The following is an 18,440-nucleotide window of genomic DNA, read 5'->3' on the forward strand; positions in this document are numbered from 1 at the left end:
TTGATCCCCTTCCCGCCTATCTCCTTATGAGCTTCAGTGTCCAACTTGGTCTGATAACACTCCTGTACCTCGTGGCATTTGACTTAGTTAAAGATGCTGTATAGACACAAGTAGCTGACTGTTTTCGCTGTGCTCCCTCTTGCTGACAGTGCATTACGGACGAATTCAGGAGAGAGGGCTTCATGACATCACATGACCTGCCAGACACCGTTCTGGACTTTGTGAAGAAGCATCCACTGATGGACGAAGAAGTCAGACCCATCGGAGGACGTCCGCTTTTCACGAAGGGAAATGCGAAGTACACAAAGATTGTGGTGGACACAGTCACAGCACTGGACGATAAACAGTATGATGTGATGTTCATCGGCACAGGTAGGTGTTGTATAAAGAGATAGCCTCCTTTCATAACTCTGCAATCCACTGACCTATGAATCAGGCCATTGTGCAGTCAAATCCCCGCTCCAGGACTCGAGCACTAGTTAAGTTAACAACAACATAAGTGGGGAGGAGGTGTTGGTATATGTCACTGGACTAGTCATCCAAAGGCCCAGGTTATTGCTCTCGGAGACACAGGATTAATTCAATTCACAAATTGGGAATTAAAAGCTAGTCTCGTAATAGCGACCGTCATCAATTATTGTTAAAAACCCATCTGGTTCACTAATGTTCTTAAGGGAAGGAAATCTGCTTTCCTTACCTGGCCTGGCCTACATGTGACTCCAGACCCATAGCAATGCAGTTGAATCTTAAATGCTCTCTGAAATGGCCTAGCAAACTGCTGCAAAGTCTAAAAAAGGAATGGAACCAGACGGACTGCATGGCATCGACCAAGGCACTAGAAACAACAATGGAAAACTCAGCCCTGTCAACCCTGTAAAGTCCTCCTTACTAACATCTGGGGGCTAGTGCCAAAATTAGGAGAGCTGTCCCACAGACTAGTCATGCAACAACCTGAAATAGTCATACTCAGGGAATCAGACCTTATAGACAATGCCCCAGACATCACTATAACCATCCCTGGTTATGTCCTGTCCCACCGGCAGGACAGACCCAGTAGAGGTAGCGGCACAGTGGTATACAGTTGGGAGGGAGTTTCCCTTGGAGACCACAACATCTGCTGTGGATCCCATGAAGTCTCATGACATCAGGTCAAACATGGACAAGGAAACCTCCTGCTGATTACCACGTACCACCCCCCCCTCAGCTGATGAATCAGTGCTCCTCCATGTTGAACGTCAACTGGAGGAAGCGCTAAGGGTGGCAAGGGCACAGAATGTACTCTGGATGAGGGACTTCAGTGTCCATCACCAAGAGTGGCTCGGTAGCACAATTATTGGCTGAGTCCTAAAGGACATAGCTGCTAGACTGGGTCTATGGCAGGTGGTTAGGGAACCAACAAGAGGGAAAAACATACTTGAGCTCCTGTCACAGACGCATCTGTCCATAACAGTAGGAGTGACTACTGCACAGTCCTTGTGGAGACAAAGTCCCAACTTCACTCAGAAGTTCCACTCAAAGCCACATACTTGGAATTATATTGTCATTCCTTCACTGTCACTGGGTCAAAATTCTGGAACTCCGTCCCTAACAGCACTGTGGGTGTATCTACACCACAGGGACTGCAGCGGGTCAAGAAGGCAGCTCACCGCCACCTTCTTGAGGGCAATTAGGGATGGGCAATAAATGCTGGCCTAGTTAGTGACACCCGTGTCCTGTGAACAAATAAATAAAAAGAACATAAGAAGAAATAGGAGCTGGAGTGGGCATTTGGCCTTTGAGCCTTTTCCACTATTCAATAAGATCATGTCTGATCTTCTATCTCAAATTCACCTTCCCTCATATCCCTAATTCCCTTAGCACCCAAAAATCTGTGAACGCCTGTTTGAATATGCTCACCAACTGAGCATCCACAGCCCTCTGGATAGAGAATTCCAAAAAAACACAACCCTCTGAGTGAAGAAATTCCTCCTCCTCACAACCCAAAATGGCCGGCCCCTTATTCTGAGATCGTGACCTCGTGTTCTAGATTCCTCAGCCCAGGGGAGACATTTTCTCAGCATCTACACTCTCAAGCCTCTTAGAAATTTTATGTGTTTCAATTAGATTACCTCCCATTCTTCTAAACTCCGGGGAATATAAGACAAAGTCTACTCAACCTCTTTTTATAGGACAATTCCCTCATCCCAGGTCTTAGTTTCCCCAGATGGAGTGCAACAGTGTCCTTCCTTAAGTAAGGAGACCAAAACTACACACACTACTCTAGGGGCAGAATTTTCTGCCTGGTGGGTGGGCAACCCAATCTCTGGCAGGTGGGGAGCCAATCCCCGCTGGAGAAGCGGGCCCCGCCGCCATTTTAAGTGGGTGGGCCAATTAAGGCCCGCCCAGCGTGACCGGCGGGAAGCGCTGTGCGCTTCCTGTGCAAGCGGGGGGGAATTCCCTAAAAGCGAGAGTGCGCTCTTTCGCGCATGTGCATGAAAGAGTGCACATCTCCCTGAGGCTGCACTTAGCCTCAGGGAGATCACTGACTGTTTTAAAAAGATTAAAAATAGAAAAAAAAAAATTCCTTAACATGTCCCCCTCATGTGACAATGTCACATGAGATGGGACATGTTCATAATTTACAATATAACTTTATTAAACTTTTTAAAACCCTGCATGAAATCTCATCCCGCCGGTGGATGAGGTTTCATGTTTTATCTGTTTGCCGCCGGGGCTCCTGGCCGACCCGCCAACCTTAAGGTGGGACGGGCAGGTCCTTTAATTGTATAAATGATCCTGTCAATGGCCTCAATTAGCCATTGACAGGTCGGCGGGCCCGCAGCTGATTTTGCTGGGCCCCTGCCTTCCTGAAAATTTAAATGGGGCGGGATGATGTCGGGGGTTCCGCCCAACGCCATCCTGCGTCATTTTATACATCGGTGAGCTGACCCCGCCCCCTGCTCGCCGACGGCAAAATTCTGCCCTAGGTGTGGTCCCACCAATGCTCTGTTTAATCATAGTAATTGTAGCAAGTGCCTAGAATAACACTTCAATACAGTATTGTGGGAGTGTTGTGTTGTCAGAAGTGACACACTCTTCTAGTTGATATGCCAAGCCAAGTCCCCCTGCCTGCTCTGGGGATTTAACTGGATGTTGCCGATACCTCTGTACAATCCAAAAAAAGCAAAGCGCTCTCCCAACGTTCCACCTTCCCTCCCTCACTCAAGACCATCAAAACCGACCAATCAGATTTGACTTATCCCTGTTTGTGGGACCCTGGCTTTCTCTGAAAAGGCCTGTATAACAATAGTGACTGCACTTCAGAGCTGAAACATCTTAGCTTATTTGCGAGAGATATGATAAGTAAATGCAAGTTCTTTCTTTACTGCACACAGTAGTTTGCATTTCTCATTGGTCCTGGACAGGAACTGAGCAACTGTCCTGGTTGTGAAAAAATAAACTTGTCTCACATTTTTCTACTCGGCCTTTCAGAACCTGGTGTGCAAAACACCACGGCCAGGATTTTCCAGCCCTGCCACAGTGTGTCTCCCCCCCGGCGGGTGAGGAGAGTCATTTCACTCTCCATTCAGTTCGGTGGGACTGTAACATCCCACTGGGCTGGGGGAGGGGGAGGGGGGGTGATGGGGACGTAAAATCCTGGGCCTATTTTTTTTTCAAGATGAGGGGGTCATTTTCACTTTGGTCAGGTGCTGAGCAGTTGTTCCGCTAAGCACCCTGCCTGATTTTCCCCTCCACCACCTCCCTCCCGCCATTCACTTCGGTGAAGAGGAAAATCAGACTAGGCTGTGTCACGGAGAACCCGTCCACCACCACCAGTCCCCTCCCCCAACCACCCATGCTGCCACCAAAAGTTAAAGCTGCCCCATGCCCTGCTCACAGCTTTTAGATGGCAGTAAAACTATGGCCTTTAAACCCCTGGGTTTAATCATTAATAACCATTACGTGCTTGGAGCATAGTGTAAAATGTGTTATTCTGGGTAATAGAGTAAATACTTGCCTTGTTTGGTTAACATGTGGTCATGGCAGACGCTTGGCTCCTGGGTCAAATTGCAAGACTTAACAAGTGCTGACGCTCATTGAGTCTTGCAGTGCAGAAGGAGGCCACTCAGCCTATTGTGCTTGTGCTGGCTCTTTGAAAGTGATATCCCAATAGTCGAATTCTCCTGCTCTCTCCTCATAGTCCAGCAAAAGATTCCTTCTGAAGTATTGATCGAAATCTCTTTGGAAAGTGGTAATTGAATCTGCTTCCGTCACCCTTTCCGCCAGTGCGTTCCAGATCTCAGCAACGTGCTGCTTTGGAAAAAAAGGGTCTCCTCATCCTCCCTCTGGCTGTGTGACCCATTTATCTCGAATCGGTGTCCTCTGGCCGCCGACCTCCTTTCAGTGGAAACAGTTTCTCCCAATCTTCTCCACCGGAACCCCTCATCGTTCTGAATACCTCCATTAAATCTGCCTGTAACCTTCTCTGCTGTAAAGGGGAATAATCCTAACTTCTCCAGTCTCTCCAACATAACTGAATTCCCTTGCCCCAGGTACCATTCTACTAAAGCGCCTCTGCATTGTCTTCAAGGCCCTAACATCCCTGACATTGGGTATTGATTTATTTTACTTACTGATGCATGGAAAATGAAAGACTTCCTGCACAATTCAAGATCAGTCTGTGGTGAAGAGGTTGTTACTCTGTTTTGCTCTGCTATGTATTCGCTCCAAAAGCGCTATTTAGCTGCTGGAGGATCACGTGTGTTTGTTTCCAATGTGACTCGATGTCGCTTGTTTTTAAAGTTGATGGATGGCTGCACAAGGTTGTGGACACTGGGTCCAACATCCAGGTCATAGAGGAGATCCAGCTATACAAGGAACCCGAGCCCGTGGAAAGTCTGGTACTCGCCAGCAGCCAGGTAAACTTTGTAACCGTGTGAAACTACAAGTGGACGTGGGCAGGTTCCGTTGTTCCAATGCACGGTCAGGCTTGGTGGGGCTGAGACGAGAGTGAAAACCATGCAGGTTCTCTAATGGGCAGACGGTCCATTCTTTCAGGCTACCACCCAATGACCTATTCTCCCCTCACCCTCCCCAACTCCACCATGTGGGAATAACATACTACAAACATGAAAATTAGGGGCAGGAGTGGGCCATTCGGCCCTTCAAGCCTGCTCCGCCATTCAACAGGATTATGACTGATCTGATTGTGGCTTCAACACCACTTTTCTGTCTAGCCCCTATACCCTTTGGCTCCCTTCTTAGTCAAGAATCTATCTATTTCTGCTTTAAAAGTATTCAATGTCCCTGTTTCTACCACTCTCTGGGGAAGAGAGTTCCAAACATTCACGACCCTCAGAGAGAAAAGATTTGTCCTCATCTCCATCTTAAAGGGGAGCTCAGACCTCAGATCTATTATTTCTTACTTTTAAATTGGTTCCCCTAGTTCAGGTCTCTCCCATAAAGGGAAAGATCCTTAATTCTCATGATCATTCTGCTGATCAGGGAATAATAGGTTTGAGTCTGAGCTGCTTTGTTAGTTAAAACAAAGGACCAGAGAAGCAGGTTGCAATGGAAACCTACGTACTGTATAAGCTCAGTATCATATTCCAATTCAAGGCAGGGATAGACAATGACAGTTCCTTCTCGTGTAAGTCCAGGAGTTATGGAAATGAAAGGATACTGTCAACAAGAGTGACCGTGAAGCTATCAGAGTGATGTAAAGCCCCACTGGGTCACTATTGTCCTTTAGAAAAGAAAACCTGCTCTCCTTACCTGGTCTGGCCTATATGTGATTCCCGATTTAATGGGGAGACGGTGCTGTAGTGGTAATGTAATCCAGAGGTCCAGGCTAATGCTCTGGGGAGAGGGATTCAAATCCCACAATGGCAGCTGGTGGAATTGGGATTCAATTAATTTTTTTAAAAATCTGGAATTATAAAAGGAGATCAACTATCATCAATTGTTGTAAAAACCCAACCTGGCTCCCTAAGGAAATCTGCCATCTTCACCTGGTCTGGCTGACATGTGACTCCAGACCCACAGCAACATGGTTCGCTCTTGAATGCCCACTTAGTTCAAGGGAACTTTGGGATGGGCAACAAATGCTGGCCTTGGCAGTTCATCCCAAGGAAGAATAAAGTAATCCACATGTGGTTGACTGTTAAAGGACCCTTTGAAGCCTAGCAAGCCCACTGTGTCCAGGGCAATGAGGGCTAGGCAATAATTGCTGACCTTACCAATGACACTCAAATCAAGGGCTCCACTAAAGGCACCTATACATGGCTGAGTAAGCAGTGGTGTAACCATTGAGCTCCCAAGGCACCCCACTGTCTTATTCAAGCAAAACACTAATAATACAAGTAAACCAGTCACCTCAGCATGAGAGCCATGACAAGCCATATGTTTTTTCCCATTGTTATTCACGTCGACTCTGCAATTAAAATGAAAGGAAAAGGTCAAACTGTTATTCCAACCTGTTTATTACGCACCTCAGCATTTATGACCTGATGGAAACTAATGTTAAAATAGTGCTCACCAAAGACATGCTCTGCATGGAATGACACTTTTAACTTTGATGGTGTGCCCGTTATAATTACAGGGAATGCTGTATATTGGATCGCAGAGTGGCGTGATTCAGCTCCCTGTGGCAAGCTGCCGCAAATATCCGACGTGCCTCGATTGCGTCTTGGCTCGGGATCCCTACTGTGGCTGGGACGGCAGAGTTTGCCGGGAGATTCAGATGGAACAGGGCAGGTATGGTCCTCTGTCTTGAGCTTTGATGAAACCTTTGTCTGGACATGCTGATCTTTGTTGGGCAGATGATCATTGGTGGGTGCAGGTCCACTGTTGCATGTAACCCATCATGAGGGAGCTGAGGAGAGTTTTGTCTTTAGGTCAGCGAGCTATTTTGATCAGGAATGCACCTACAAGGGTGATGGAAGCCGATTCAATAGTAACTTTCAAAAGGCGAATTAGATAAATACTCGAAAGAGAAAAAAAATGCAGGGTTATGGGGGAAAAGCAGGGGAGTAGGATTTATTGCATAGCTCTGAAAGAGCCAGTACAGCATGATGGGCTGAATGGCCTCTTTCTGTGCTGTATGACCTTATGAAGGTTGAAATCCAGCGCACCTTTGAAAGAAAACCAGATAAAAGGATATTTTATGAGTATTATGAGCAGTTTTAAGTACCCAGTTCATTCAGGACAATTTGCACAATCTTCCTCATTATTGGAGGGGGAAGTTCCTGTGCAGCATAGCACCACTTCTACCCGTTTTTTTCCTTTAAAGTTACTGAAATCTTGAAACATTGTCAAAACAAAACAAAACTGGCCTCATTTTTGACTGGGTTAGAGGTTGCCTCATATCCAAGGTAAGTGGCGATCAAGCAGAAACTTGGTTGATGCGATCTCCTGGAATGATCCTGATTTCCTGAGGAACAAATTTCCCAGAGTAATTTTCCCCCTGAATCAGCCCCGGCATTTTCACTGTTTCTTTCTTTTAAATCTCTCTCAGAAGATTAGCTGACTGTGTGGTATAGATGTAAGGAAGGTTGCTAGGAAGTGATGGGTCATTGATGCCCCAGCCATCAGGAGTGTGGGGCAGCCCTTTTTGCTTGTCTTCCTAAACCTGAAGCCCCTCAAAACAACTTTTTTGAATCCAATTTGATACCTCACCAAGACACTGCTGGTTAGAAACAATGAGCAGCCCTGCTCTGCATCACAAGCAAAGCACTCATAACAAAGTCCCTCTCCCGTGCTGATGGTAACATGTTTAAAATGTTAAACAAATTAACACCCCTATGACTGCAGCCCCGGGGGACATGGTGTTGCAGTATGCCTTGCATTCAGTCGTGAAGAATACCTCATAGTTACCAACTGGAGAGAGCAGGGAAGTTGTTTCACAAGAATTTCTGGTATAGCAATCTAGTTGTTTCCTTTGACAAGCTCTTGACACCCGTGACAATATTAAATAGTATTACACAGAAATTTTACAGCACAGGTTGGCCCAAATGTTTGCCAACTGTTTGCCCGCTCAGCCCCTCCACCAACAGGGAGAAAATTCTCCCCCCCGCACCCCCCCCGTGTCAGGAGAGTCTGACCATCGAAACACTTCTTTCTAAATGTCCTTGAGCTGTTTATGGTAATGAATGTAAACTAGGGATAATTGGCCTAATGCATTAAGGTTAGGAAGGTTAAATTGAGACAGATGTAGAATGAGTGGCTAGTTTGATATTGCACATGTTGCACCATCAGTTAATGTTAAAATAACCCCCTATGCTTTCAAAGGAAAGGAGAAGATAAAAGTATTATTCTCAGATTATTTAGGCGGTGAGAGACTAGAGTTTTGATTAAAAGTAAGCAGTTGGGGTTAGGAATAGGGGACACAGCCTTAAAATTAGAGTCAGGCCTTTCAGGATTGAAATTGGGAAACATTTTTACAAAAGATGGCAGCGGTTTGGAGCTTTCTTCCGCAATCGGCAGCTGACGCTAGATCAATTCTTAATCTTAAAGCTGAGATGAATTTTTGTTAAACGAAGGTGTTAAGGGATATGGGGCAAAGGCAGGTATTTGAAGTTACGTCAGCCATGATCTCATTGAATGGCGGAACAGGCTTGAGGGGCTGAATGGCCTCCTCCTGTTCCTAGGCGTCTGTGTTTCAGCGGAATCCAAGCCAATTCTGGCCGAGTTTGTGCAGCTTGACCCTCCACAACGCACTGTTAATGTTACACTTGTCATAAGTGGAGGAAGCGCTGGCATTAGCAGGGAGTGGTAAAGATACACAAATTAAGAGCTTTCCAACAGCATTCTTGTTAACTAGGCAGTGCCTGGTGTGTTCAAAGTTGTTTGGTATGGTAGATATTTGAGCTTACACAGCAGCTTGGGTGGTTTCTGTTTTAGATATGTTCCAGGAAGAGAAATTGCTGAAACTGAAAGAATACAGATGCAAAATCCATAATTGGAAAGAAGTTGCTTGGATTGGTTTTTGTTATGATAGTGGAAGGCGCTAGTGAGTCAGCAACTCCCCTTGAGTTCTGAAGAGGTTTATGGTTTCACCAGATTTCCAGTTGAGTTCTGGAGAAGAGGCTAATGATGTCATTAGGGGTCTGTTAGCTCTCTCCAATCTCTGTGTAGAAGATGTTCTATTTCCTTCTCTCCTCTTGCATTTAAGGGGAAGCTGGATGGACATACAAAGGAATAAAGGTTTACCTTGATAAAATTAGTTGAAGAGGGGTTGTCTCATGTAGAGTGTAAACACCAGCATGGGCCCAATGGCCTGTTTCTGTGCTGTACATTCTATCTAAATCTATGTAAAACTCTTGCTCTTTCTGTACTGGACGTTGCCACTGGTGCAGAACATCGACTTGAACCAAGGCCGTGGGTGTTGGCTTCGAGGAGACACATGAACGTCACCTGGTGTAATCTGCTTACCTGGTGTAATCCACTTCCCATCTTGTGATGTTGGAACAACAAACTCAGTATGAGGGAAATCAAAGCTATGATTTGCACCATACCTCAGTGCAGTGTGTTGGTGCCCCGGGGCATGAGGCCTTCTTAGCAACCCCGGAACACATGGTTTACTTTGGAAACCAGGAGACTTTAGGGTGCATTGACTAAAGTTTTGAAAGGTTGTCCTAAAGTGGAATTGACAATAAAGATAAATGTTTCCCAGTGGAAAAAAGTTTAAATACTAGGGGAAACAATAAAATATGGGGAGTGTAGACATAAATCAATGGAGCATCTTCACTCAGAGGGTAATGATATATACTCTATAATTATATATATGATAATATATAGGTGTGGGTGCCAACCCTGAACTTAAATGACCTCATTCCTGGGATTTTGGCATGGGGTCATTGGCAGGTGAAAGTGGTGGGTGGGCCTCTAAACCCCTCCTTGCCTTTCAGTTGATGCAGCAGCATTGTGGAGAGTCGTTCCTCTGGTTCTCTGCTGCTAATAGACTCCCGTTTCCTACACTTCACTCAAGATTTGTTTTCTCTGTTGTAGAGCGCAGCTGATTCAAGACATTGTGACTGGGAACAAAGGGTGTTTGAACAGCAGTGGAGATGGTATGTAGTTGTTTACTTTCACATTTGTGGGTAATCTTTACTGCTGGCGGTAGCAGTCCACAGAGTGTGGGAATATCTCTCGCAGGACAGCTAGTGAGGATTTGACTGAAGAATGTCATTCTCCTAAGTATCAGCTATGGCTCGGCTGATAGCACTCCTACCTCGGAATGGCAAGGTTCTGGGTTCAAGTCCCATTTCAGAGCCTGAGCACAAAAATCAAGACTGATACTCCATTGTCGGAGATGTGGTCTTCCAGATGAACTGAGGCCCTGCCTGCCAGGTTGAATATATAAGATCCCGTGGCACTATTTCGAAGAAGAGTAGAGGAGTTATCCCTGGTGTGCTGGCCTCAATCAACATCAGACAAAGACAGATGGTGGTTATAATCACTTTGCTGTAAATTGGCTGTTACATTACAACGGTGACTACACTTCATAAAGTATTTCATTGGCTGTAAAGTATGTTGACACATGGACTTGGACGTGAATGTGGATTTCCAAAAGGTGTTTGATAAAGTGCCATACAACAGACTTGTGAGCAAAGTAATGGCTCTTGGAATAAAAAGGACAGTAGCAACATGGGTGCGGAATTGCCTGAGTGACAGGAAACAGAGAGAAGTGGTTCGTGGATGTTTTTCAGACTGGAGGAAGGTTTGCAGTGGAGTTCCCCGGGGGTCAATGTTGGGACCCTTGCTTTTCCTGATATATATTAATAACCTAGACCTTAGTGCACAGAGCACAATTTCAAATTCTGCAGATGATACAAAACTTGGAGGAATTGTGAACTGTGAGGAGGCTAGTGTAGAATTTCAAAAGGTCATAGACAAGTTAGTGGAATGGCCAGATGGGTGGCAGATGAATTTCAATGAGGAGATACATTTTGGTAGGAAGAACATGGAGAGACATTATAAAATAAAAGGTACAATTCTAAAAGAGATGCAGGAGCAGAGGGACCTGGGTGTACATGTACATAAGTCATTGAAGGTGGCAGGACAAGTTGACAGGGTGGTTAATAAAGCACACAGTATCCTAGACTTTATTAATGGGGCAAAGAGTACAAGAACAAAGAGGTTACGTTGAACTTTTATAAGACACTGGTTCAGCCTCAGCTGGAGTATTATGTCCAGTTCTGGGCACCGCATTTTAGAAAGTATATCAAGGCTTTGGTGAGAGTGTAGAAAAGATTCACAGGAATGATTCCAGGGATGAAGAACTTCAGTTATGAAGATGGATTGGAGAAGTTAGGACTGTTTTCCTTGGAGAAAAGAAGGCTGAGATGAGATTTGACAGCAGTATTCAAAATCATGGGAGGCCTGGACAGATTAGATAGGGAGAAACTGTTCCACCCATGAAAAGATCGAGAATGAGAGAGAACATTTATAAAGTAATTGGCAAAGGAAGCAAAAGTTATATGAGAAAAAACTTTTTCACACAGCAAGTGGGTAAGGACTGGAGTGCACTGTCTGAGAGTGTGGTAAAGGCAGGTTCAATCAAAGCATTCAGAAGGGAATTAGACTGTTATCTGAAAAGGAAGAATGTGCAGGGTTATGTGGAGAAGGCAGGAGAATAACACTCAGTGAATTGCTCATTCGGAGAACCGGTGCAGACATGATGGGCCGAATGGCCACCTCCTGCGCTGTAACAATTCTGTGATTCTACGGTTCTGTGAGACGTCTGGTGGTTGTGAAAGGTGCTATATAAATGCAAGTCTTTCATTCTCTTTTCTCTCTGTATTGAGAAAACTGCGTGATGGGAGGGATGAAGAAGGAAAGGATCCAATTGAACATTAAAGGAACAGTCTAGATAAGGAAAGGAAATGGAATGGTTTGCTGACAGCTAGGTAATTTAGTGGGCACAGCATTGTAGCGGTGATATTACTGGATTGATAATCCAGAGAACGTGGGTTCATATCCACAGTTGACTTTGAATTCAGCTTAAAAATCTGTAAATAAAATTAAAATGTTAGTAAAAGTGACCATGACGCTCTCGGATTGTCATAAAATCCAGATCAGGTCACAGTTATCTTTTGGGATGAAAATCTGCTGTCCTTACCCAGTCTGGCTGATGTGTGGCTCCAGTCCCACATGTGGTTGAATCTTAAAGTCCCCCTTTGAAATGGTTTAGCAATCCCACTGTGTACAGGGCAAATAGGGGTGGCTAATTATTGTTGACCTTCTAAGCAACGCCCATATCCAGCTAGTCTCAGTAATGGTGACCGTGACAACTATCGGCAATTGTTGTAAAGACCCATGTGGTTTACTAATGTCCTTTAGGGAAAGAAATCTGCTGCCCTTACCCCCCGCCCCCCATCTGACTCCAGACCCACAGTAGTGTGGTTGACTCTTAACTGCCCTCTGAAGTGGCCCAGCAAGACACTTGGTTCAAGGGCAATTTGGGATGGGCATGAAACACTGGCCTTGTCAGCAACAGCCACATCCCATGAAAGAATAAAGAAAGAAATAATTTATCCCTCTAAGAGTAAACTTTAGTTCTTGGTTTGCTTTTTTAATGGCCTTATAAATAAACATGCCTCACTGTTTTTAATGATGTGCATATCACGGAATCACAGAATTGTTACAGTGCAGAAGGAGGCCATTCAGCCCATCCTGTCTGCACCGGCTCTCTGAGCATTTTAACTTAGTGCCAAATCTCCTCCCTTTTCCCCGTAACCCTGCACATTGTTTCTATTTAAATAACCATCCAATGCCCTCTTGAATGCCTCAATCGAACCTGCCTCCACCACACTTCCAGACAGCGCATTCCAAACCCTAACTACTCGCTGTGTGAAAAAGTTTTTTCTCACCTTGGATTCGCTTCTTTTGCAAAACATTTTAAAACTGTGCCCTCTGGTTCTCGATCCACTTATGAGCAGGAACAGTTTCTCCCTATCTACCCTGTCCAGGCCCCTCATGATTTTGGAAACTTCTATCAAGCCTCCTCTTAGCCTTCACCTCTCCAAGGAAAACAGCCTCAACTTCTCCAATCTTTCCTCATAACTGAAGTGTCTCAACCCTGGAACCATTCTTGTAAACCTCTTCTGCACTCTCCCCAATGCGTTCACATCCTTCCTACAGGGTAGCCCCTAGAGCTGTACACAATACTCCAGCTGAGGACTACCAGTGTCTTATATAAGTTCAGCAAACCTCCCTGCTCTTGTACTCTATGCCCCTATTAATGAAGCCTAGAATACTGTATGCTTTAGAAACAGCTCTCTCTACCTGTCCTGCCACCTTTAATGACTTCTGTACATATACACACAGGTCTCTCTGCTCCTGCACATCCTTTATTTTATACTGTCTCTCCATGTTCTTTGTACCAACGTGCATCACCTCACACTTCTCCACATTGAACTTCATCTGCCACCTATCTGCCCACTCCACCAATGTGTCAATGTCCTTTTGAAGTTCTGCACTGTCCTCCTCACAGTTTATAATTCTCCCAAGTTTTGTGTCATCCGCAAACTTTGAAATTATCCCCTGCACACCAAGATCTAGATCATTTATACATATCAGGAAGAGCAAGAGTCCCAATACTGACCCCTGGGGACCTCCACTATAAACTTTCTTACAGCCCAAAAAATACCCATTAACAATTACTCTCTGTTTCCTATCTCTTAGCCAATTTTGTATCCACGTTGCTACTGCCCCTTTCATTCCATGACCTGTAACTTTCCTCACAATTCTGTTGTGTGGCACTGTATCGAATGCCTTTTGGAAGTCCCATATACACCACATCAATGGCCTTTCCCTCGTCAACCATCTCTGTTACCTCTTCACAAAACTCCAGCAAGTTAGTTAGACACAATTTTCCTTTAACAAATCCATGCTGACTCTTCTGAATCAATCCACGTTTTTCTATCCTGAATATTTGTACTCACGGATCCCTTTGCTCCTCTACCCCACTTAGATTCTTATTTTCAAGCAATATGTGACCTCCTTATTTTTCTTACCAAAATGTCATGCCTCAGACTTACCTCTGTTTAAATTCATTTGCACATTTTATGCCCATTCTACAAGTTTATCACTGTCATCTCATAAGTTAAGGCAGCCCCTTGTTGGTATTGAACCTACAAGAACAAAAATCTACCATAATCCTACATTAATTGGCAATAGTATGTTAAACCATGTTCAGATTGATCGTAAGAATGGTTGATGGGTTTTGGGATTGTCATGCCACTACATTCCTGGGCACCATCTTGAGGTTGGGATTTAAATGATCAGGAAGGGAAAGAAGGGGCTTTGCTCTTGCATCTATCATATACTCACCCTGACCCGTGACTGCTAAGTGCTGATAAATAGAAAAAAAAAAAATGTCCTAGTCCCTGTCTGTCCTCTCAGGTAACCGGAACCTATCAGATCCCACAGCCACTTTGGAAGAAGAGCAGGGGCGTTATCCCCGGTGCCCTGGTCAATATTTATCCCTCACCGAACATCACTAAAACAGGTTAGCTGGTGATTACCGCATTGCTATTAGCGGTATGCAAATTGGCTGCCGTGTTTCCCACATTATAATAGTGATTACACTTTAAACAGACTTCATTGGCTCTGATCTGAAAGGTGGTCTTAAACATACATTCCACTCTGACAGGCCAATGTGCCACCATAACAATGTACTGAAGTGGAGTCTTTCCCTGGCGACGCTCAATAATACTTGCTTCATTGCAACGATTGGATAGAGATATTTCTCTCACTGTAAAAGTTCTGCTTCCATTCACAGCAATAATAGGATTGCTCCAAGTGATAATTCCAATAATAATAATAATAATAATAGGATTGTTCCAAGTTATAATTCCAATTATTACACTTTTTTTTTTCTCTCCACAGTTCCTTTGGAAGTGAAGAGTAGAAGAGTCCAGAAAGGAACAGACATTTTTTTGCAATGCCCTCTCAGCTCCAACATCGCCGTTGCAAGATGGAAAATCAATGAGGGTGATCTCCTTGGTAACGATGGGAAACGTTACAGCCTAAAAGATGGTTCTCTGGTGATAAAAGATGCGCAGGTCACGGACGATGGGGAATACTACTGCTTTACCGAAGAAAACGGAGTTAGGTACGCGGTAGCCTCGTACAACATCACCGTAATGGAAAACTTGGCACTCTCACCTTTCTCCCCTCCAAAGTCAGCTCAGCGGCAGATCTCCAAGGGCCGGGAATTCATATATCTCTTAATCATTGCCGTCCTGGCTGCTGTTTCCTTCGTCCTGTCCACCTTGTCCATCTACCTCTTCTGCTCGCCCTCCAAAAGGGGCAACTACAACGTGCGGCTCCCCAGGTCGTCGCTGGTGGAGCTGCAGAACGTTTCCGGCACTTGCGCGGGGAAGGGCGAGGAGGCGGAGCCGGGCCACTACTGCGACGACCGCTTCCTGAAGATAATCCCCGGCGAGGGTGTGACGACGGGCAACCACCGGACGCCGAGCACCGAGCTGCTGCCTCCCCCTCCGCCGCCGCCTCCCCTCCCGCTCCCCCCCGACCCGTCCTCCTGCACCCCCGAGCCCGCCAGCGCCACCACCCCCAACGGCCTGCCCGGCTTGCCGCACGTGCTGAGGAAGATGAACGGCAACAGCTACGTCCTGCTGCGGCAGGCCAGCGAGATGGAGTCCAACTTGCCCCATTACCATTCCTTCACCGAAGAGCTGAGCAAAATGCTGGAGAAGCGGAAACATGCTCAGCTGGTGGAGAAGCCGGACGAAAGCTCAGTGTGAGGAGAGGAGAAGTGGCGGAACCTCTCGGTGAGAACTCCAAGTTATCTACCTCAGTCATATTCAAGGGAAATCCACCAAGGAAGGCCTCCTTTAGTATTTTGTCTAAAACCTGAGGCCCCTTTACGATTCCAAAACAAATTGTGTATAAAAAGAACCTTCATCGCCTGTAAATAAACCCTGAGCTTTAATATATATATATTGACTCTGTTTGGATAGCAATCAAAAGAGATATTTTATACAAAATCCAGGAAGCTTACACAAGACACACAGAGAGAAATTAAAATGAGAGACTCGAGTGAAGTTTTGATGCTTGTCGACCAAACGTGTCAGGTCCCCCAAGCAGGACAGGCTTGAGGTTCTGAGTGGCCTCTTCCTATTCCTGTGTAACCCAGGGAGAAACTCCTCTTAAAAGGCAGGCTGCTACAAACCAGCAGGACAATCACAATGGTGAGTCAAACATTGATCTGAGTTTTTTTGTGGAGTGATACTTCCAGACTGTGGAATAAAATGGTAAATACATTTTGTATGTGCAGGCATATTTATGCTGATAAAATTGCGCGCGCAAATTACCTGTAGTCCGAATCAAGGGTTTAAATTCGAGCTGTATATCACCGACACGCACTGAGGCGCTGGTGCTTACAGGTCGTGACTGGGGGCGATAGCAAGAGCTTCAGGTGGTGAAGTCGAAGTGTCACATCAGGTGGATTGCCCAGCTCTAGAGTACTGTGTCCGCACCTAGTGACAACAACTTTGCTGACATTTCCAGAGGTCCTTTTTTTTTAAAAGAGAATTGTGTGAGGAAAAATAATCTCTTAAAACGATCCCCGTTCTGTTTAAAAGAGAGCTGCTGCAGTGCTGGCCCTTAACGTAGGGGTGAGTTTGAATTGATCATTCAGCATCCTGTCTGCATATTGTTAAGCATTTTTTAAAATCGTGAACAGCAGGCTAGTGAGGCCTATTGGCTAGTGAGGCCTATTGGCTAGTGAGGCCTATTGGCTGGCGAGGCCTATTGGCTGGCGAGGCCTATTGGCTAGTGAGGCCTATTGGCTGGCGAGGCCTATTGGCTAGTGAGGCCTATTGGCTAGTGAGGCCTATTGGCTGGCGAGGCCTATTGGCTAGTGAGGCCTATTGGCTGGCGAGGTCTATTGGCTAGTGAGGCCTATTGGCTGGTGAGGCCTATTGGCTGGCGAGGCCTATTGGCTGGCAGGGCCAGGTACGGGTGGCATTGCAGGGAAGGGGGCATGAGTAGGGGCCGGGGGTGGGTGGCGTGGAAGCTGATGCCCGGGCTTAGGTGAGGGGTGGGGTTGCTTTGCCGGGGTGTTTAGGGTGGGCAGGGGGACGGGGCTTGGTTTGGACTGTCTGATGGGGAGCATTATTCGAACGTTTGTTTTTGGGGTATAGGTTTCACTGGCAAGGCAGCTCACCACCACTTTCTCAAGGGCAATTAGGGATGGGCAAAAAAATGCTGGCCCAGCCAGCGAAGCCCCCATTCTGTGAATGAATTTTTAAAAAAGTATTACTCATCTCTGGTTGCCCTGAGGACATTTAAAAGCCAACCACTTAGTGTGCGTCTGCAGTCACACATAATTCAGAGGAAGTAGGGTGGGTAGTGGCAGGACTCCCTCCTTGAAGGTCAGTAGTGAATCAGTTGAGTCCTTATGACAATCCAGGCTGGTTGTGGTCTGAGGCTGGCCCACAAATCCTGAGATGTATTGAATTAACAGCTTACCCTGGCGGCCGCTTGATCCTAACCCAGCAACAAAGGGAGGCAAAGGGTGAGTGGGGAATGCATGAAGTTGATTCTGAGAGTGGTGAAGGCCCGGCCATCTTATAGATCAGCTGCGAATGGAGTTGCAGGTTGCTATAAGCAGTCTCTCTGCCAAGTTAGCTCTGGAGAAGCAGAATTACACAGAATTGTTAGCACTCGGCTCATCTTTGTTCAAGTATGTCCAAACTGTAAGTGACCTCATCGTCAACTGTGGGGTCATCTCAGGACTGAAGAGTCCGATGCAGAATTGGCATGGACATCCACAGAACTGGCAGCTCGTAATTTTCATTGTTGGTACTTGGGGGCACTTCTGCAACTGCGCCACATCTGGCCTTCCCCTGGGCACGTTAGGTGTTGTGCATTTGGCCATAGATGGTCCACACAGCAAGCTGAACCGAATTTCAGTGCTTGCCCTACATGTGGACTAGTCAGCTGCAGTGTTTGTAAGGCTCTTTTTTAAGACGTCCTTATATAATTTGCACTGACCACCCCGATGTTGTTTATTCTGAGACAGTTCCCAGTAGAAGATCTGTTTGGGGATTTTGTAGTCATCCTTGTGGGAGAGTAGCCTGTCCAGCTAAGTTGAATTTTCTGGAGAGTGGTCTCTATGTTGTTGAGCCTAGAATTATACAGCACAGAAACTGACCATTCAACCCACCGATGGAGTACTGGGGGGGGGGAATGTGAGGTTATTTACTTTGGTAGGATGAATAGAAAAAACAACAGTTTTTAAATAGTAAGAAACTTTGTACATGAAACACAAAAATGTCAGCCTGCAGACACAGCAAGCTATTAGGAAGGCATTTGTATGTTGGCCTTTATTGCAAGGGGTTGGAGTAAGTAAGGAGGTTCTGCTGCAGCTTTGTAGGGCTATGGTGAGTCTACATCTGGTGTACTGTGTACTGTTTTGGTCTCCTTACCTA

At 45.7% G+C, this 18,440-nt stretch overlaps 1 protein-coding gene across 1 annotated transcript in view; it reads left to right on the forward strand.

Annotated features, from left to right (window-relative positions):
- sema4gb (sema domain, immunoglobulin domain (Ig), transmembrane domain (TM) and short cytoplasmic domain, (semaphorin) 4Gb) overlaps nucleotides 1-16,465 on the forward strand; it is a 143,021-nt gene extending 126,556 nt beyond the window's left edge. The window contains exons 11-15 of the mRNA XM_078565145.1: nucleotides 150-372; nucleotides 4,783-4,898; nucleotides 6,581-6,735; nucleotides 9,988-10,049; nucleotides 14,872-16,465. Coding sequence (XP_078421271.1) covers nucleotides 150-372; nucleotides 4,783-4,898; nucleotides 6,581-6,735; nucleotides 9,988-10,049; nucleotides 14,872-15,749 — 1,434 coding nt within the window. The 3' untranslated portion in view covers nucleotides 15,750-16,465. The remainder of the gene's footprint in view (nucleotides 1-149; nucleotides 373-4,782; nucleotides 4,899-6,580; nucleotides 6,736-9,987; nucleotides 10,050-14,871) is intronic.
- Nucleotides 16,466-18,440: the final 1,975 nt, after the last annotated feature.

Source organism: Cetorhinus maximus, chromosome 20 (genome assembly GCF_964194155.1).
Source record: "Cetorhinus maximus chromosome 20, sCetMax3.hap1.1, whole genome shotgun sequence".
Classification (NCBI taxonomy): domain Eukaryota; kingdom Metazoa; phylum Chordata; class Chondrichthyes; order Lamniformes; family Cetorhinidae; genus Cetorhinus; species Cetorhinus maximus.